This window comes from Ursus maritimus, unplaced genomic scaffold (genome assembly GCF_017311325.1).
Source record: "Ursus maritimus isolate PB19 unplaced genomic scaffold, ASM1731132v1 scaffold_1, whole genome shotgun sequence".
NCBI lineage: Eukaryota > Metazoa > Chordata > Mammalia > Carnivora > Ursidae > Ursus > Ursus maritimus.
In genome coordinates this window covers 59,664,258-59,685,798 of record NW_024423343.1, presented here as the reverse complement: position 1 = coordinate 59,685,798, position 21,541 = coordinate 59,664,258, and the positions used below count along the sequence as shown (strand labels likewise).

The 21,541-nt window shown below is 48.3% G+C and overlaps 1 protein-coding gene across 2 annotated transcripts in view; it reads left to right on the top strand.

Moving 5' to 3' along the window:
* Positions 1 to 354: 354 nt before the first annotated feature.
* Positions 355 to 21,541, top strand: part of GAD1 (glutamate decarboxylase 1) — a 38,644-nt gene continuing 17,457 nt past the window's right edge. The window contains exons 1-5 of one of the 2 annotated variants that reach the window (XM_008687105.1): positions 355 to 460; positions 3,817 to 3,879; positions 9,411 to 9,569; positions 10,925 to 11,167; positions 16,304 to 16,394. In XM_008687105.1, coding sequence (XP_008685327.1) covers positions 379 to 460; positions 3,817 to 3,879; positions 9,411 to 9,569; positions 10,925 to 11,167; positions 16,304 to 16,394 — 638 coding nt within the window. In that variant the 5' untranslated portion in view covers positions 355 to 378. The remainder of the gene's footprint in view (positions 461 to 3,816; positions 3,880 to 9,410; positions 9,570 to 10,924; positions 11,168 to 16,303; positions 16,395 to 21,541) is intronic. The other variant, XM_008687106.1, reaches the window with a different exon arrangement.

The following is a 21,541-nucleotide window of genomic DNA, read 5'->3' as shown; positions in this document are numbered from 1 at the left end:
CCCCCGCACCCTTACGTCCTGAACTGGCCTTGGGCTACCCTAGTCTCTGCGCTGCACTCCAGGTCACCCCGCTCCGCCGCCAGACCGGAGAGAGCAGCCCCTGGCTACGGTGCCTGCGCCGGAGTCCCAGAGCTCGCGCGCACGTCTCCTCCTCCCCTCCGCGCACCCCGACTCAGCCCGTTAGGTGCCCTTCCTCCCGCCTCTCTGTCCCAAGCCCAGACTTCTGGGGGGAGCGTCCGCGCCCCCGGCCGCTCAGTGGCCTCCCGCGCCGGACCCCGGAAGCCCTCCCCGCACTGCTCTAGCTTCTCTTTGCAGCCTGTTCCTGCGCTCGACTGGCCGAGGACCCCGGACAGCAGAGGCCCCGGGACGACCAAGCTGATGGCGTCTTCTACCCCTTCTTCGTCCGCAACCGCTTCGAATGCGGGAGCGGACCCCAATACTACCAACCTGCGCCCCACAAGTAGGTTCTGCCCCAGTTTCCTATTAACTGGACTGCGGGGAAGATGGGGGCGCTGGGACGTGCGGAGGCTGCGCTGGTGGAAAGGGAAGGGGGAGCGCGGGGACCATGGAGGCTGGAAAGAAATGGGGCCCTGACCTGGGTCTCGGCCAGAGGTCGTTTGACTGCCAGAAATGCCAGATGATTCTGGGGCGCTGGAGAGTGGGAACCACGCAAGGTTCGAGCAGCGGCGATCCTTGGCTTCGCTTCGGGGAAGGGACGGGCGGCGAGAGTGTTGTTTTTGTTGTGTGTGGTTTCTTTGGCTTGGTGGGACGACGGGGGTCAGGGCAGAGGGCGGTGTGAGGAGACTGTAGTCCCGGCTGGAATAGAGAGTTTTCTGTCTCCAGCTCTCTTTGAGCCAAGATCTGACCCCCTCCTCTTTTCCTCCTGCGCTGTGCTCGAAGTCTATAATCAGCGGAAATTTCGACGTTAATTGCAGCTTTTAGAAAACTCGGGGTCCCTAATTGCTCCAAATTTGCGTCGAGCTATTGACGAGTGAGGGAGAAGCCAGGGGCGGGAAAGGTGCATAAAATGCTTTGAGACTGAGCCTCGACATTTCAGACAATTAATTACATCTCAGACAAAAAAAAAAAAAAAAAGGAGCGGGCAGCAACCTGAGTGGAGAGAGGTGGGGAGCCAGGAAGCGGCAAGAAGCTTTTCCAGGGCGGGAGGAGAGAGCACCCTTCTCTTTTCTCCCGGGCAGATCTGTCAGCAATTGACAGGTCGGCAAAAGAGAAGAAAAGGGGAACCAGATAAAAGGGGGGAAGAGGGCTCTATGCTTCCCCACGTCTAGCTCAGTGTGCTCTTCAGCCCATTTCCAGAATCTGTCTTTAATTCAGATTTATTTCCTACCTTTCTGTAGAAGGCTGGAGATGAGGGAATTGTTTTTCTTTTTTTCCAATTTTATTGAAATGAGTCCTCCCCACCCCCCATCAGCCCCAGAAGTAACAGCCCCAGATTTTCTATATAAGAGGGGCTTAGGAATGGCAGTGTGGTTAGGATGGCTTATTGCTATGCTTTTATGGCACTTTCTATTAGCTTGAGAAAATGTCAATTGTTCCCATCAACGAAGATGGGGGAACGTTATCCGGGGAGCCCTCTCTCGAGTCCCTTGGCGCTACCATTGGCTCCCGGTCCGGAGGCCTTAAGTCCTGAGGCTGCGTTTCACTTCGCTTTGCAGCTCCCTCTCCCCGCCCCCAGGCGAGCTACAATTACCCACACAACAAAGAGGGGCTCGGGAGAGCCGCCAGCCCTGGTGGCACGTGAGCCGGGCACTGGCGGCCGAGCTGGCCGGATCAGGCCGGGAGGAACGCGAGGCCTGCCCGCCTTTGTCTGTTGCTCTGGCCTTGATGGATTTCTTTTCCAGACCTCTCCACATTTCCCGCCCCCTCCCCTTTTTTTTTTTTTGCTGCCTGACAGGGCAGGGCGACCGCTGTGTTCACCCGCCTCAGAGTCCTGCCCCCATTTCACCCCACCGGGTTAACGTTACCACCCGGCGGCAGCCCGCGGTGGAGCGCATTCGCCCAGCCTCAGGGCCAGAACCGGTGCAGGCGCTGACCTGAGTTCGCACATGGCCTGGCGCGCCCGGAAGCCACCGAGGCAGAGGGAAGATAGTCGAGGACCCTGCCTGGGAAGAGCGTGCAACACCTGTGCTGAGAACGCCGTCGCTCGCCCCCAGCAACCCAGCTGAGGCGTGGGCACCCTAGGCTGCATGCGCACCCCAAGCTCTCTACCCGCTCTCGTCCTCCCTTGTAGACACACCCTCGCCTACCCAGCCGGCTCCGCTTCTCTCTTCCTCCAAGGTCTCCTGGGAGGTGGCCTTGCTCAATCCGCACAACCTTACTCAGCCTCTTGCTCCAGCGACCCCTTCTCCCTGCCCTTCGCCACGTGGTCTTCTGAACCTTCGATACACCAAAGGGGATCTTCACTTCCCCTCTGCATCCCTCTATCCCTTTATTACTGTAACCCCCAACTCTGAAAGGCAGTGCACTGGGTCTGAACGCCAATGACCTAGCTGAGTAACCTTGGGAAATTCGCTTAACCTCCCTGAATCTCAATGTTTTTATTTGTAAAATGAGTCTTAGATGAACACTCTTCTTGTTTCATAGGGTTGTTCTAAGGATTAGCTGAGATGCTGTTTAAAGCGAAAGCACTTTATTGAGTGGAAACAGCTCTTTACCCGCCAGGTATTATTATAAGGGTTTTGCTTTCGCACCGATTTCCTGTCTGTGGCAGGAACTCCATCTGTGACACGCTGTCTCACTGACGTCGGTCTATTTCTTCTCCCCGCTGGGGCTCTGTTGTGCCTCGGTTTAATGGATGTCACTCTCCTTATCGCCGCCAACATTCGCGCGGAGCTGAAAGCTCGGACCAGGGTGGGGTGGGGGATGGGAGTGATTGGAAGCGCCTTGCTTGGAGAGATACGAAGGGAGTTTCGCGCTGGGCCCACCGCACCAGCGCGCGCGGGCTCCACAGGCACCCCCGTGCTCCTTCCTGCAAGCTGAACCCCTCGAGGGCAGGATAGACCCTTGAGGAGTTTGAGAACAGCCTGGTAAAGAAGGAAAATACAACGGCTCCTAGGTCTGCCGTTCGGACCCGGAGGAAAGGTTCCTCATTTCCCTTCGCCTTCGCCTGCTCCAGACCCGAGACGTCTGAGGGAAGGGTTAATGAGGGGCAGGTTGGGAAGAGGGGATCCGGGATGAGGACCGGAGGCGCACTATTGTTTCCCGACTCTGGGTCCGACTGAAGAGCAGCCATGCGAGCCCGATCATCTAGTCAAATACTATTTTTCACCCAATTAATTCCTGAACTCTTCCGCGACCCCATTTCATGCCAGTTTATTTTAAGCTGCCACTCGGCTGGAGACCCGCCAAGAAATTATGAGACGTTTTGGTCCCAGATGCCTCTGTGTTCCCTTTCCGGGCTGCTGTGGTCGCTCTTCGAGTCTGCAGGGTGGGGACCAAGGGACAGGGCCTGGCGAGTGGGTGCTGGGTAACATGAGCCGCCCGGCTGGGTCTTTTGTACGTGGCCCACTCCGATCTCGCCTCTCCGGCTCCTCCCGCCGGGGTTGCTTGAAGGCCTGGCGGGCCGCATGGGTGCTCGGCCTTTCGGAGACACCATTCTATACCTGAAAGTGGGAGCAGGAAGGGGCACGAGTCTGCCCGTCGTCCCACGGATCTGGCTTCTTGCTCCTTTCAGGAAGGAGTTTTTATTGAGGACCACTGGCGAAAGACCTGCCTTCTCCTCCCCAGAACACCTTTGCCCTCGACCCGGTCCCGCACGCTCCGAACCTCACTGATCGCACCTCTTTTGCTTTCTAGCGTACGACACCTGGTGCGGCGTGGCCCATGGATGCACCAGAAAACTGGGGCTCAAGATATGCGGTGAGTGGAAGGGCCCGCTGGGGCCCAGCAGGGCGGCGCAGCTCTCGGGTTTTGAAGGTTTGGGAGAGTGAGGTGCAAGAGGGAGGAGATCCCTGCTCTTGGGTTTGGTTTTCTAAAGTACCTACAGCCCCGACGCCTGGCGAGACGCCCCTCTACAAGTCTTAACCCTCCTTCGCCTTCCCTTGACCCGGCTGGGGGGTACCTTTTCTGCCGGAGTCCGGGACTACGGAGAGATGGCGGGGCTTTCCTGGTCTAGGCGCAGAGCGCGAGCACAGCGCCCCCGCGCGGCAGCCCCGCTCTTCTTGCCCGCTTCAGCGCCGATCTACCTGCGTGGGGGAAGGTCTGGTAGAAGACGGGAACTGGTCTGGTTTTCCTGGACAGCAGGCCTAAGGCATGGTTTCCGCCAGACTGGGAGGCTGGCACGTCGTCCCCCCCCCCCCAGCGTACATTGAAAGTAGCCTCCCCAGCTTGAGAATTTGCCCCGAGATACCAAAACGGATTCAGATTTCGTTCTTTCATTCTTTGCCTGAAGCCCTCAGTGGCCTTCCTGGGGGAGGTGAGGGCGGCGCGGGCTAGAGGGTTTGCCGAGCTTGCCCTTGAAGGAGAGGGAAGGAAAAGGGGGCAGGCGGGGGTGTGGGGCCGCGAGAGGAGAAAGGGGGTGTCGGGCATGACTTGCCAGAGAGGAAGACAAATAGATCTGGGAGCTGGAGAGGAGAAAGAACCGTTCTCCGGAGACGTGAGGGTCTGAAATGAAAATGCCCAAGGGATGTCATTTTTTTTTAAAGGAAAAAAGGAGATTTGTTCGAAGGGACACAGCTGAGTGGCTCCGGCTGAACAATGAGGACTTGCTTTCCTTGCTACATTTCACCGTCTAAAATCTCTAGCCTTATCGGGCCAGAAAATACGGACGTCCTCGGGCAGGGGGTGGAGGGGCGGGGGAAGATTAACGAGGGGCTTATTAAAGAGCCATCCGTCAGCGGCTGCGCGAGGGAGATAGCGGCGGAGCGGGCGCAGGGTACGCCCGCCCCAGCCCCGAGCGCCGGAGCGCGAGCCGGCCCCTGAGCGGTCGCTGGGCCTGCTCTTCCAGCTTCTTCGCGTCGGGGGCCCGAGGAAGGCGGCAGCTGGGGCCGGAGCGGACAGGGGGTATTTAGCGGCTCCCGGGAACCCCCTCCCTTCCCCGCTTTGCCGCGAGGCGCCCTCCCGACGCTTCTGGGGCTCTGTCCCCTTGACCCAAGGTGAGGAAGCGTTGCTCAACTCGTAGACCCAGCCATGTCCCAGGGAGAGCCCAGCTCTGCCGCGGGGCGGCGCGGGGGTTGGCCCTCTCCCCTGCACGCGAGGCCGGCGGGGCTAGGCTCGGGCCGCGCCGCGGGCGGGGGCAGCTGGAGGCGGCAGAGCTTTGTTCTATAAATAGCCCCCTCCCCCAGCCGCCATTCCCGGCTTAATGGCGCGTTTCGCGCCCGGTCCCTTCGGCGGCCACGGCGCTCGGCTTCTGCTGCCGTCATTGTCATGCGGGCGGGCAAGCAGAACCGAGTGAGCCCGGGGCGCCCGCCGCTGTCGCCCGCAGGGTGGGGGAGGCTTGGGGTGAGGGCTGCCTTCCCCGCGGTCCTGGGCCTGCCTGACCCGCAACTTTCGTCCACCCGCACTCTCTGTGCCCGGCCTCGCGCCGCAGGCCGTGTCCCCTGCGGCCCCCTTCCGAGTTAGGGGAAAAAAGGTCTAACAGCCCCTTCCGGAGACAAGCCCTAAGTGCCCCTAAAGGGTAAACGGGCACGAAGGAGTTGAGCTTCGATGGGTCCGGGAATAGGGGTCCCCGAGTTTGCATCAACTTATGAAGGAGAGCTCTTGAACATTTGGGGGCTTCCATCCTCAGAGAGTTTCCTTCTCTTCTGAACACACACACACACACACACACCAACACTAATTTCAGGAAAGTTGCAACATGTTTGACAGGAGGAAAGGGCTGGTAGTCTGTTGAGGGGGAAGTTGCCTTCTGCTAAAATGCAAGCTTTGAGGGGCACAGGTTAGGAGGCTTCACGCTAGATTTGATTCTGAAAGGAAACGAAACATCTGGCTGCCTTGGACCAACTCTGGCTTTCCAAAGTTCAGTCTTTGGTTTGGACCTGAATCCACAGGCCACCCCCTCCACTCACAGACACCCCAACTCCTTTCATCCCAGACATTCATGAGCCTGGAGGACCTTCTCCACACTCTCCAGGTTGGTTTGACCTTTCACATTAAGACAACATGGAATTAATTGTCCTCTTCTCACCTCCAAATCCATTGCCCTGGGTGACCCCCATAAACATCTTCAGTGCCTTGCCAAGATTCAACTCCCACTCCCTCTCCCACCTCCCTTGCCTGGAAGCCAGGAAAGAAAGCTGCAAAGAAGGCTCTGGGTCTCACTAGTGGTACCCTTTGCTTCAGAGGCAGAATCCCCTGGGGAAATAATCAGGTAGAAGAAACCTAGGGTTAGCCAAGAGGTAGAGTGGGGTAGCTATAAGCATGGCGACATGACTTAAATAGAAGGAGATGCAGAGGCTCTGGGTTCTGCTAACTTCCCAGTGTGTCCTTGGCCTTCCATCACTTAGATATGCAGAGGTCCCAAACTGGCTGCCAGCTACAGCCTATGAGCTGTTTTATTTAGCCCATGCAGTGTGTGTGTGTGTGTTTAATTTTGTGTCAGTTGCCATACAACTTTTAAACAGAGAAAGACTTCAAATATTCTGTATTTCTGGCTTCTCTTGAAATGAAAAGAAGTTGGGGCAGGGGAGATCTGGCAAGGTATTTTCAGCCCATAAAAATAAAAAAAAAGTTCCTTCCTCTAGGTAGATGCAATTCCATTCTATAGCTTGTGGAACAAAAGCATGGGGGTTGGGCTTCAGCCCCCACTTACCACCTTGGCTGGGTGCCCTTCTACCATGCATAGCTCATACACACGGTTGGAAACAACTTACTCAAGCCAAGTGCTCTCTAGTTCCCTATACTCTTCCCCACTCAATGGGCCCCGTAGGCTTTGAGTTTGGGGGCAGGGGTGAGGAACCAGCCTCAGGATCTCCCCTCCTCCCAGAGGAGGAGTCATGACAGGGCTTGCTTCCTGTTCTCCCCTTAAAGCTAGCCAGGGTGCAACAAGCTGACCAAAGTCAAATGCAGCTTTGGCTTGCCTCTGCTTTTCTTTTTGCTTCTTGGGAATGTTGAGCCGGGTTATCAGTCACTCACTGCTGAAACTAGGTCCTCACAGGTGGTGTGCAGAGCAAGAGAGAATACAGTCTGCTTCAGTCTCAGGGACCCCTGCTTCCAGGACCCCTTGCTAGCCAGGGAAGTTGTCAAAGCACTGACTTCAATGTCATCCACCACCTGGTCTCCCTGGGAGAAGCATACATTTCTTCCCAGAGCCTCTCAGAGCCAAGAGAGATGTTGGTCCTTTACCTTTTTTGAGACCTCCAATATTTTAGAAAACAAATACCTTCCAAGATAGTGTTATTCTGATAATAATATACATTAAGTGTTTATATTAGCAAATTAATGGTTTTTACACAGTTTATAATGCAATGCAAGCATGTTGTTGAAAAGATAAATATAGGATTTATAGGAAATACGGATTCCTAGCGCACTCCAGGCAGTGTGGTCCAGGGATGAGATGCAGATTCCAAGTTGTGTCATAATTGTCATCTCTCACTCCTATCAGGATACTCCTGGGACTGCCTGTGTCAGTTTTGGAGATAATATCCAAAGCCTAAATCAAGGTCATAGGTCCTGCTGCCCAGAGGAAAGGCTTTCCTAAGGCGTTTCAAGGTAGAGACTTAAGGCTGTCCCAAGGAGTGAGTCAGAGCCAACCAGAGGTCAGAGACCTAAAGAGTAGGAGTTCAGCTGGCAGGACCTCACCTCCATTAGGCCACATGGATTTGGTCTTTTCAGCCTGGCAAATTCCATAGCTCACTGTTCCAGGAGCAGGGGAGCAATCTTGCAATTCAGGAGCCAGGTGCTCCTACATGCCTCTGGCAAATGAGTGCTGGCTCCTGGTTTTGGACTCTGAGGGTTGTGTGGGAAATTCAGAAAGGGGGAAAGGTGAGGGAAAGGATACAAACCCTCGCCTTTACATCCAAGTGTGGATCTTTATTATAGTGTCTTACCTCCCTCCTGCTGTCCTTCGGGGCTTTAGTGATAAGTTTACAAGGCGCTGGGAACAATGAAAGGCCTGGTGCCTCTACCTTCCTATTCTTCCCTCCAAAAATAGACCCTGCTCCTGTGTGCGGGAGGATTCCAATCACTGCAGGCTTCCCCCTGTGTCCCTCCTTCCTCCACCTCTTGCCACTGAACTGCAGTCCTGGGGAAGTAAAGCTGAGTTCCCCAGATTAACTTGCCCCTCCTCGAACCTCCTGGGACTTTCCTCCAAGCCTGTCTTGTAATGTGCATGACTCCCCAAGGATCTTGGTATCTACAAAGACAGCTCTTCTTTTCAGTGTGTTGCATTCTGGGCTAAGATTGGGGTATAATTGGAGGAGATGCTGAGGGAAGGAGTGGGTCAGCAGGTCCTGAGCCCCAGAAGGAATGGGTGTGGGTACGAAGGGAAGGAGTGTGCTCCTAGTTGGCAGAGTCTCCAGCCCTTTTGCCTCAGCCTGCTTCTCTGTTTGCCACTGGCGGTGTTTGCGCTGCTCACCTCAGATAGGACAGATTTCTACGCCTTCTGAGGGGCAGAGCTGAGGTGCTTTGTATCCCACCCTGGGCTCGGGAGTTCGGCTCTGTGGGGTTCTGGGATGGCCTTCTGGCTTTATTACAACATGGGTTACCGTCTGCCAAACTAAGTTCCTGGAAGGTAGGAGATCCGTCTCATTTATCTTTATCTGTCCCCTGGCCTAGATGTTTAGCAAAGGGCTTTTCCACAATAGGTGCTCAGTAAGTATTTACAGAATTAGAAGTCACCACACATACGGTTTTAGGCTTCCTTGTCTCTTTCCCCAACACCTTTATTCAAGGAGAGGGGGTGTTATATGGAGACAGCTGCACTTCAGGGTTGGGTCGGAAAAATTACACTTACATTCAACCCTGTGAGCATTACCTGGTGCCCGAGGAAAGCATCTTCCCTAACGCTCCGCGCTGGTCCTCACTGCCTCCTCCCTCTGCTGGTCCTCACCCCCTCCTTCCTCCGGTTGCACAGCCCATAAACCCAGTGCCAGCAGCATCCTCTCCGATTGTGTCCTTCCCCTTAAAACCCCATCCTGGGGCTGCTTACTGGAGTGGAAGCTGTCCAATTGACTTAATTCTGAGTTCAGAGTCATGTTCAGAGAGGAGAATGGGCTTTGCTTACTGTTTTTCTCTCTTGCATGACTGGGTCTGTGCCACTGATGACACTTGGCACTGCCCCTTCCCTGCCTGAAGGCCAGCAGTGCCAAAGCCCTTATATATAAAATGCAGATACTCAGCTTCTTCTCAGGAGGAGCAAGAACCCTGCTTGGACAGTGGATCTGGCCTGGCAGCTGACCCTCTTAGACTGGGAATTTAATACATTCCCTCTGACCCAGCATCTTATGCTACAGGCTTCTTGCAAAGGACCAACAGCCTGGAAGAGAAGAGCCGGCTTGTGAGCGCCTTCAAGGAGAGGCAGTCCTCCAAGAACCTGCTTTCCTGTGAAAACAGTGACAGGGATGGCCGTTTCCGGCGCACGGAGACCGACTTCTCCAATCTGTTTGCTCGAGGTAGTTTCCAACCCCTACCTTCCCAACACTCCCCAACCCTCCCTGGTCCTGTCCAGTACCATCCAGTAGGTTTCTTGTTGGGTTTCTTGACTTTTTCCTGAAATTTAACTTCTTTGACCAAAACTATCATGACTCTTTCCAAACTGTCATGAAACTATTTTTCCAGTATTTAAATATAACATACTCCCTTCTTCTCTACGGCTCAGGACTTCATCATTTTGGAAGCTGGATGAGGGCCGTCAGTAAAAGCAGTCAACTTCAAAGACACATGCAGGGACAAATACGGTCTCATAGACTCTCAGAATCCGAGGGAATCTTACATATAAGAAAATCCAGTGATTCCCATAATAGCATTTATCCTCCAATGTTGGCAACAACGACAAAATCACTTTGTGGGAAGCTGTGTAGCTGGGACTTACAACCAAGTACTGTCCTGAAACTCATTTTCCTTTTGGAGATCTTTCATTATTACTGCTGTCCCCACAACTCTGGTCTCAGGAGGAGCTTTCCCCATCTCTCCTGAACAGCTTGAAGGTAAACCCCCCCTTGCCCCCTTCCACTCCCCACAGGCCACAGAGGCCAGACCCAAATAGTCAATAAGACTTCACAAAACCTCAGAGATAATCCAGGGAATCCACACATAGCATCATGGACAGCCAATCTGCTATTGAGCTATGACTGACAACTTCAGTTGGGACCCCCTACAGTTTTCCTCCCTGGTTAACCCAGCCTGACTCTGCCTACCAGAGGCTGGAACCCAAAGTCACTCCCAGACATCCAAAGCATGAAGTCGAGAGGGAGAGATGTGGGAGTTCCCTCTCCCACCTTTCTGAGCCCCATCTTCGAGCTCTTGTTTCCTAAGGACACTACAGAGGACCACTCTGCAGGAGGGACCTCTGCCTCTACCCACAGAGCCCTCACCATCAGGCATATCGTAATGACCAACCAGAAGGCCAGTGTCTGAACAGATGTAGAGGGACACAGCTGGTCACGGGGGAGCAGGGCAGAGGCCTCCTCCACCACGCTCCTGACAGGTGCCCAGTCAGCCTGCACGTGGGCAACAGCCATGACAGGCTTCTCATGGCTTCTCAAAGCTCTCCATTATGAGCAGTCTAACTACTGGAAAGTCTGTCAACCTTCAGAAAGTATATGTGAAACTTCTGTGTGTAGATATACGTGCATTTTTCTGGGGAAAAAAGTGGAGTCATACCCTGCACTCATCAGATTCTCCATGTGTATACATAACCTGGGATAAATTAGGTCTGTAAAGATACTGTGACTGATACTAGGGATTTCTGGGTTGAGGCAGTCTAGACACAAGCCAGGTGATAACTGCTTCTTGGCTCCCCCCCCAGATCTGCTTCCAGCTAAGAATGGTGAGGAGCAGACCGTGCAGTTCCTACTGGAAGTGGTAGACATACTCCTCAACTATGTCCGCAAGACCTTTGATCGCTCCACCAAGGTGCTGGACTTCCATCACCCGCACCAGCTGCTGGAAGGCATGGAGGGCTTCAACTTGGAGCTGTCGGACCACCCCGAGTCCCTGGAGCAGATCTTGGTTGACTGCAGAGACACCCTGAAGTACGGGGTCCGTACAGGTAAGGGTGAGAGCCAGATGGACACGCGGCGGGAGGCTTGCCCTCCGTCACACCCTTGCCAGTTGAGGACAGCAAACCCGTGCGGAAGGTGAAGCACAAACGGTGTGAGGGAAGGCAGCCCTGTGTTCAGTGGCCACCGAACAACCTTGGGTGTGGGCGTGGCCGTGGCCATGGCCGTGGGTGGAAGGCCCAACCCAGGCAAAAGCTCATCATTTGTTGTCGTCAACATAAATTTAAAAATACAAACACATGGTGCTTTGTCAAGTTCTGTATAAAGAGTTTTCATTCTTTGGATTTATTCACAATCTAAAAAGAGCAGAATGACCTGCGCTCTACTTCTTTTCTCTCCTCCGTTTCATGCCTATTTCATTCTGGTAAATCCTACCCCTTGCCGGTCCCTAAAACTGGGGAGAATTGGGCCCATTTCCCTCCCTTTCTGTATTAGTTTTCTAAGGCTGCCGTAACAAATTACCACGAACTGGGCGACTCAAAACAACAGAAAGGTATTCTCTCACAGTTCTGGAGGCTGGAAGTTTGAAATTTAGTTGTGCGGGTCCATGCCGTCTCTGAAGACTCTTGGGGAGGATCTGTCCTTGCCTCTTCTAGCTTCTGGCGGTCGAGGGCATTCCTTGGCTTGTCGATGCATCACTCTAATCTCTGCTTTCACCTTCCCTTGGCCTTCTTCCTGTGAATGTGTCCCAAGGTTTCTCTTCTTATAAGGACACCAATCTTTGGATTAGGCCTACTCCAATCAGTTATGGCCTCATCTTAACTTGATTGCATCTGCAAAGGCCCTCTTTCCAAGTAAGGTCACACTCACAGTAATCAGGGGTTAGGACTTGATCATATCTTTTTGAGGGACACAATTCTACCCACGGCACCTTCTGTTGGCTAGGCAAAAACGTCACATATATACACACCATTTGCCTCACACTCCAGCTTCTGCAGTTTAGACGCTCTGAGTCACTAAATCCTATCTCTGACAGGGGGCCTTGAGGAAGCCCACTTGCCTCCTTTTCATGTTACAGGAACCCTCTCTAGTCCGTGGGCCTGGCCAAAGTGGTTACTTCCCAGGTGCCTCAGGTTCAAGGACTTTTTGGATCTCTATCTGGCTGTTTCTAAGCCTAGAACTAAAGCAACAGTTTCTTCTTGCTGCTGTCTTTCCCCCCAGCAGCCTGGCTTTCCTGAGCTCTTGGGCACACAGTTCTGCAGGAACTGGAAGTCCATGGAATACTTGCCACCACAGGGGAGCCCCTGGTAGCCCCTTGTTCTTTTTTCTTCTTTCTCTCTCCCTCTCCTTTATTATCCCTCTCACCCTTGGTAGTCATCTGAAAATAGATTTAAGGTGAAGACTAGGGAGCTTGGTGGTGACAGAGCTGAGTAAGCCTATTGGGTGTCAAAAACAAAGTGTTACAATGGAATAATGAGGCCAAAGAGACGTTTTTAAATAAGGAATCCCAAACAGCTTTTGAGGTCTGCCAATGCCATTGAAATAAGTGTAGCTTACTGAAATAACTGCAGGATGGATAAGACTTAATTATATTATAAAGTCTGTGCTTGATTTTTAAAGAAAGGCACACTCATCGACTTAGTTATGGCTCCCCTTGGTCTGATGGCTAACCTATTCCTGATGGAGATCAAGTAGTGTTTATAGCTGGATAAAAAAGAGTCCAGATTCTCCCTTTATGTCTTAGCTGGACTTGCTTTAGTCCAGTGTTTTTTTATTTTGTCATACCTCCCTGTATGCCCTTTCTCAGAGATGAGACCATGTACTTTTATCATTAAAGCTCCGAATAGTGTCCTCCAAAGAAAAATACATGGGTTTGTCATAACGCACAGCTCATATTGCCTACAAAATGAAAGCATCCCTTGGCCACAGGAGCGTGGACTGCTTGAGTCTGGGGTAGGACTCCTCTTAGCTTGTTCATCAGCGCAGCATCTGGAAGCAAATATTTACATTTATAGAGTTCACCATCTCTCAGGCCTTGTGAAACCTGCCGCTGCATCTCAGGGTGTTCACCTTGGGAAAGTAGACCGTTGCTGCCATATGAGAACACAGCTGCTGGTTGCTGAGCTCTAATTTCGATGCAGATCAGAGCAATAGGGTAAACCCCACAGGTGGCTACCCACAGTGGAAGGTACTTTTTTTTTTTTTTAAGGATATTAATACTCAGCCAAAATAATGAATTGGGCTTTAATAGTGAAAACATACTAAGCTGGGTGCAGTTTGTGAAGGGATGATGGTATTTGGAAATTTCTTTACAAATTAATAAAATATTTCTGAAAAAAAAAAAAAAAGGAACCAGTATGTATAGATTCTTCATGACCTGACACAGACACCGGTCAGCCCTCAATCACAGTAGCTATACCAACTTCCCTAGTTTTTTTTTTTTTTAAACTTTTTATTACAGAAAAGTTTAAACATGTACAGAAGTAAAAGAGTATAATGAACCCTATGTAACCAACACTCAGCTTCAACTCGTATCAACTCCTGACGACTTTGTTTCATTTTGACCGCTTCCCCTCCCCTCTATTATATGGAAGCAAATCTCAGATACACTATTTCATCCATAAATATTCTTCATTCTCAAGAACTCTATTTTTTTTAGAAGGGGGGGCAGAGGGAGAGAGAGAGAGAATCTCAAACAGACTCCCCTGCTCACTGAGATCATGATCTGAGTTAAAATGAAGAGTCACTTAACCAACTGAACCACCCAGATACCCCTTCAAGAACTCTTTAAAAAAATAAATAACCACTTGGGGTGCCTGGGTGGCTCAGTCAGTTAAGTGGCTGAGTCTTGATTTCAGCTCAGATCATGATCTCAGGGTCACGGGATCGAGCCTGTGGTGGGCTCCACACTCAGTGGAGACTCTGCTTGAGATTCTCTCTCCCTCTCCCTCTGCCCACCCCACTCGTGTATGTGCTCTCTCTCTCTCTAAAATAAAATATAAATCTTCAAAAATGAATGAATGAATGAATGAATAACCACAATATCATTGTGAGATCAAAAAAATCCAAAATTTACAGTTCTTTAATATCAGATATTTAGTCAGTGTTCAAATTCCTAATGGTCTCATGAATGTTATAATTCATTTGAGTCAGGATCCAAGCAAGTCCTCCACATTGTAATTGCTTAGTATGTCTCTTAATAGATTCCCCTTCCATTTTTTTCCTTGAAGTTAATTTGTTGAAAAAGTTAACTTTGAACAATAACTCTTTTCCCCCCTACCTGACTTAGTACCACATCTATCATCTGTTATTTCATTGAATATAGAGAGTTGAAATTGAAATTTAAAATAGGTCACTTTGTTACTTGATAGATATTCTGGTATAAGATTTTGGGGGCATAGGGGCGCCTGGGTGGCACAGCGGTTAAGCGTCTGCCTTCGGCTCAGGGCGTGATCCCGGCGTTATGGGATTAAGCCCCGCATCAGGCTTTTCCGCTATGAGCCTGCTTCTTCCTCTCCCACTCCCCCTGCTTGTGTTCCCTCTCTCGCTGGCTGTCTCTATCTCTGTCGAATAAATAAATAAAATGTTAAAAAAAAAGATTTTGGGGGGATAATGCTGTAGTCGTAAGATAAAAGTAAGGTTTTAGACAACTTCATTTCCTTTATATATTCTATGGACAAAGAGATACTGTTTCATGTTTATTTGAGGGCATTTGTGTCAATCTATCTATCTTTGTCCATCTTTTGTCTCTGCCATATTGAGTGGTTTTGATACATTGTCAAACAGTGTGATTCCATTTATTTATGATAAATATATATATATTTAGTCTTGTCTTGAAATGCTTATTGTTACAAGTTTTCAAACAGATATTGCATATTTTTTAATGGACATCAACAAAATTTGTTACGTTGCAAGAGATCTCATAGATTCTGTTGGCACTGAGCAAAGTAGAATGAAGTGGATAAGTTTAAGCTATTTAGAGTAATCTATGAATGTCTGGAATCTGGGCCCATAATTACACTAAGCTTACTGTTTATGCTTCTCTCATTTTTTTCCCTGAATATCAGTATTATTTTTTTGAGGACTCTTGAGATGCAGTGATTAGTATATTCTGATATAAGAAGTCATAGTTTGGATGTTTTAAATGAGTCTCCTTTACATCCAAGGAAGAATAGACATTTTCACAGAGGGGTCTCAGACCAGGAACATTCAAACACTAGCTCTCTGACAGTTATTTCAGAGGCAAAAGCAATTTCTACTGGAAACACAGCAGTCAGCATATCTCTCTAACACCAGTTCTCTGTCACACACCCCTAGATAATCTATTGCATTGACACCTTCGAGACAGTCTAGCCAAGCCTGCTGATGTGGGATTGAGTTTTCCTGTGAACGCCGAGTTGGCCAAAACTTGGCAACAATCCTGAATTTGCTGAGAACAAAGCCTGTTAAAGCATATTCTGTGTTGCAAAGGGTTTTAGAGTTATCAAGTAATAACAGTTATTTTACTAACAACTTGATGAATAAAGGAGGCTCTATTTGCCTCTGTTTCACAGAGGAAATGCCATGTCATCTCAGCAATAAATTTAGTTTAATGGTCACCTGACTATATATGGCAAAACACACCAATGCTTGACATCATATTTGAGTGACACAGGGATCCAGGGAGGGCATGCCCTCAGCATGAGCCTCAGAGCTGGCACTTTCCCCGGGCTTGGTTTGGTCCACAGAGCCACAGACCCTCTCTGAGGCCTGCAGGCTCTCCTCCAACGGTAAATGTTGATTTACTTGATCTTGAATCCTCAAGATGTTAAATTAAAAGTTGAAATATTTATAGATAAAACTAGGACCACCACATCCTGATTTGTAATTCAAAAAATTATTATGACAGGGAAGTTCATCTGAAAATCAACACATTAGATACTGGAAAGATAATTAGTCTCATGACATAGAATTTTTTTTTTTAACTTTAAAATCATTCTGCTTCAGAAGCATAAGTTTGAGGAACATCATTAATGCTAAAGGTTAGTATAGCGTGGATCAACCCACCCTTCCTTTCCCAAGATCCTTGGGCTGTCCTGTTAGACTACTGGGATAGAGGCACCATCAATATGGCCAGCGTTTTGCTTTGGAGACAGCTTGAAAAATTTGGGTTTGCCTTGATGCTTGCCTGTTACTCATCTCCCCAGGTCATCCTCGATTTTTCAACCAGCTCTCCACTGGATTGGATATCATTGGTTTAGCTGGCGAATGGCTGACATCAACTGCCAATACCAATATGTAAGTTCCACATATTATTTTCATATAAGCAATCATGATATATGATTATGGCTTGTTGCTTTAAAAGTCCACTTCCAATGGTTCTATAATAATTTTATTACAGTTGTCCTAGTTATCTTTTCTCTTAAAATGTTTTAGGTTTATCACAGTTCTGATGTAATAGTAAGTACTCAATAAGATATTTTTAATGAATAATGTGGTTTAATAAGAGCACGGTCATGAGAAAGAATAATTCTAGCTTTCAGAATTTAGAGTGAAATTTCATGTAAAAGATTCCATGTCTCTTAATGAGGTATCTAAAGAGGTCATGTTTTGGAATATGATCTTGGTCCGTTTTCCCGTCTAAGCAGATGGGGTCCTCATCATTTAGGGCATATTTCCTTCCCAGTTAAAGTTGCCAGAGAGCCACAAACCAGTTCAATCAACCTATTGCTTACCTAAAAATTCTAAAACAAAATTCAGCTGGTAGTGATATATATTCCTTTCAAAGTAACTCATTGTTTTTCTGAATTTGACATTTTTTCCATACTTGTTTGAGTTGGCAAGGCCTTTCATTTGTTTCCAATTTCTTATAAATTTCTATGAAACTGACTCCAAGGTCCTGGGGTGCAAGTACTTCCCGGGTAGTCTTGCAATCACCCCACAATTTCCTCTACACAGAAGTGCCCTTTTTAGAGACAAGGACAGGTTACAAGTTGATGGAGGGTCATTATAGCCTACTGAGTAATGCCTCTTCTCTCAACACTGTGATGTTTTAGCACTATCTATACCACAGCCCACAGGACCACGTTCTACTAAAGTATCCAGGGGAAAATAATAAAACAAGTTTCTAACAATAATTTTTTAAATAATCATATGGGTTTTAGTTACTGTGGAAGTACTTAGAAAATAACCATCCACTTTTTAAGTTCATGGTAAAGTAGATTTGAAAAGTGAAGTTAGGTGAAAGGGGGGATCGTTTAAAATGAGAGATGCCATTTGACATCAAGATAGAATGTAAGTTATTAAAGTTCCCAGGTATTCTATTTTTCTAAACAAACTGCTACCAGTCACAAAACCTGAAAAATCGCTTTAAAATTATACATTGGGGATGCCTGTGTGACACAGTTGGTTAAGCGTCCAACTCTTGGTTTCAGCTCAGGTTGTGATCTCAGGGTTGTGAGATCGAGCCCCAAGTCAGACTCCATGCTCAGCACGGAGTCTCCTTAAGAGACTCTCTCTCCCTCTGCCCTATACTCCCCCACCCTGTGTGCGCTTGCTCTCTCAAATAAATAAATCTTTTTTTTTTTTAAAGATTTTATTTATTTATTTGACAGAGAAAGACAGCCAGCCAGAGAGGGAACACAAGCAGGGGGAGTGGGAGAGGAAGAAGCAGGCTCCCAGCGGAGAGGGAGAGGCAGACACCCCACTGAGAAGGGATTGGATGCGGGGCTCAATCCCAAAACCCCAGGATCACGCCCTGAGCCGAAGGCAGACGCTTAACCGCTGTGCCACCCAGGCGCCCCAATAAATAAATCTTTAAAAAAATATATACATTGATACACGTGTGTTCCAAAGCTATTTAATGCTGTGACTCAAAATATCAAACTACATTCAGGAAAGTTTCTACTGGGGCTCCTGGGTGGCTCAGTGGGTTAAGCTTCCGCCTTTGGCTCAGGCCATGATAAGGGGTTTTGGGATTGAGCCCCGCATCCAATCCCTTCTCAGTGGGGTGTCTGCCTCTCCCTCTCCCTCTGTCCCCCAGCTTGTGCACTCTCTCTCTCATTGTCTCTCTACCTCAAATAAATAAATAAAATCTTAAAAAAAAAAAAGAAAGAAAAGTTTCTATTAATTAAGGATTCCTGCTTTGTTTGCTAATTTAAAACAACAGTGACAAATTTTTAAAAGCAGATGTGACAAGTGAAGCCTTTAGTGCTAAAAGGCACAAAAGATTAAATTGATTGGAAAAAAAATGATTTTCATGCTCCCTGTTTGCAAGTCATGGTTAAGTTCACGGAGTGTCTGTGTCGGGACACCGAGGCTATGAAGAGCCAAGAGAAACTGGGGTCAAAGAACAATTGCTTATACGGCCTCCTCTAACAAAATCTTGCCTTTGCCACCTTTGCTGTGGTAGATTTGTGAGGCAAAAATATATCAGCAAGCCCGGACATCGTAACGTACTAATTATAACTTGAAAAAAGACACTAATGCTTAATTGGAGCATCTCACACTAAGGAACAATTTTAAATTGGGAAGTGCAACTTTTCAAAGAACTTAACTATTTGGAAAATAAATGAGAAGAATAGAGGGAAAGGTATATATCTATTAAAGCCCAAGTACTCGTATTAACGTGGGCTCTGAATTCACCCGGCGTCTTGAGGTGTGTGTGCTGTAGGATTGTCAGGGGCAATTTCCTACTGGATAGAGCCCAATCTCAAGGTAAATAAAAGGAACTCACTCTTTTCAACCGTTCATGACCAGATAGTCTCCTAAAAGGCTTTTCTTCAATCAGAGCGATCTCACAAATTCTCATTTTTGTGTGTGTTCATAAAATCAAGTCCCTTACTCTTTTCTTACCTCAGCTCAGCCACGAAACACTGAAATATGTCCCAGCCATCTGAGGTCAAGGCCAGTCCAACAAAATGGCACATAGTAATTGCAGCTGTACTGAACACAGTGGATATTTATAAAATATGACCTGATTCCAGCAGATCAATAGAGAAGGTTATTTAAAATAGCGAAATAGTTTCTGTCAGTTCTAGAGACAAGGCATTGTCTGAAGAAGTAATAACTATTATCTAGAAATTGTTCTAAGTCTGTTCCCCTGGAAGATCATGAAATGTGGCAACACTGTCAGAAACTGATGCAGAAATTTGCTTCCTTGGGACAGTTCCTTCTCCAATTGGGGACAGTGTTCAAAATAAACTTGGGAAAGAATGACAAAAGGATTTTTCTTTGGCAGAGTAGGGTTTAATTAGTGATATGCTCATTTTGATGACCTGCACTGTTGTTGCATTTGGGTGGCACTGGTAATAGGAATAACTGTATTCCTCAGTATGGTCTTTCAAAAAGAACTATCCGGTCTCCCAATTCAAGTGGCAAAGTATAAGGTACCTGACTGCTGACAGAAAATAGAAAGAGCATTGATGTTCAGCCTTTTACACCTGCCTGTGCATATAGCTTTGAGATCTATTCTTCCAAGCAAGGACCCAGTGAAGACCCTAAGAAGACTTCACAAATACGTAGTTGCCCATGGCATGTCCAGCTCTTTTCTTCCAAAACAGGGCTCCCGAGCACAATAGTGCAGGCTGAGCAGCGCCCAAGTGCAAGCAACAGCCTTCCCTCAAGCCCCTGATGACAGTACATAATCTTAATGGCAGATCTATCACAGCCCTTTGTTATGAGGTTATGGTTTCAAGTATCTTGTGCTTTATTTTCATAGAAATTACACAGGAGAAATTTTCTTTGGGAGTTATCAGTCATTTTGTACTGCTAGGCAGGTCATTAGAGAGGAACCTTCAGTAAGCAGGTCTCATTTGTCATAGAAAAGCAGTTGGGAGGTAAAAAGCCTGGGAATTCTGACTCTGAAACATACTGAGATCTTAAAGCAAATCACTGGACTTCTTTGAGCCTCAGTTCCTTCTTCAGAAAATGGGAGATAATAATATTCATCCTACAGAGAGGCTCTGAAGACTGGAGAAGGCGCCAGTCTTACGTGCCCAGTGTATGCAAGGTGCAGCGAACACACCCAGGAGAGGCAGCCACTACACAGGTCACTGTCGCTATTTGAGATGGCTCCCTCTTTTGTTTCTGTCTCTCATCATCTCTGGGCACCAGAAGGGCTCACTAAGTTTCCCCTCAGACATGTTATCTTTTAAGGTGAAGATGGGTCACCTGTCACATCTGTAAGAAGGAGAAATCTAAGAGGAATATAAAGTTAGAGACTCCATATAGAAAATTATTTATTTCTCTCATTAAAGAAGTTCCCAGTTTGACAGTCACCAGGGATCCAGATTCCTTGTGACTTTCCAATCCATATTGTAACACGTGTCTCTCACACTCAGAATCACCTCATGGTGCAGGCTGGCTGCTGGAGCTCTAGCCATCACTTATGTTTCCAGAATTAGGAATGAGGGAGGGACGGAGGGAGGGAGGAAGGAAGGAAGGGAGGAAGGAAGGAAGATAGGGAGATGGAGGAAAGAAAGGAGAGGAGGGAGGGAGGGCAAGCGGCCAAAAGGAGAACACACTCTTTCCTTCTAAGAAACCTTTTCAGAAGCTCCACACAACAGTTCCCATAGCATCTCTTTAGCCAGAACCTAGTCTCATGGCCACACCTAGGAAGGCTAGAAAATGTCATCTTTGATCTAGGTGGATTGCAACCCTGAAGAAAATTGAACGAAGCAAGGGAAAATTGATACTGGTTAGCAACCAGCAGACTCTGCCACAAGAGAAATAAAGCTTGTTAACAGTTTGCCTTAGTTTGGAATGAATTCCACTAAGAAGTGGAGTTGAACCACTAAAAAAGGGCAGACTTGCTACCCTACTCAGAACACAGGAAGTCTCTGAACTCTCCTTTACCGTCACTCGTGATCATCACCATCCTGTTTCCAATCCCAGGTTCTTAACTTCACCCCACAGCCTTTTGCAGTTTTAGCTTCTTATTCTCTGATTCTGAAATGTCATCTTATACTCTGACTTTAGCATCTAACCAGCTTCTTTTGAATCCATATTTGACATTTGATCTCTTGGCTCTATTTACTTTACCTGTCATTTAGGGAAAGGGTACCTAACTTGGAGTCCAGGTTGCAAGAGGAGAATCTCCTATAATACAAAAATGATGTCCATATCCTCATCTTCTTCCCGGAGAGAGGGACCATAGCTTTCCTAAGGTCCCCAGAGGTTTCCCTGACCCCAGTTAAGAACCACTGTTCTAGGGTGAACTTCAAGGCCTTCTCTAAGGCTTTGGGTATAGGCAGACTCCCAGTTGTTAACATGGTCCAGGATGGGAAGGCAGGATCAGAGAGGTGTCAGAAACAGGGAACACTGTGTTAGCCCATTTGTCAGGCTTGGCTGAGGATCAACAGCCAGGGACCAATCTATCAGCTTCCAGAAGAGGATGTCAGGACTAAAGCCGTGAATCAGGAGAAGCATGGTGTTAGCTGTAGGAT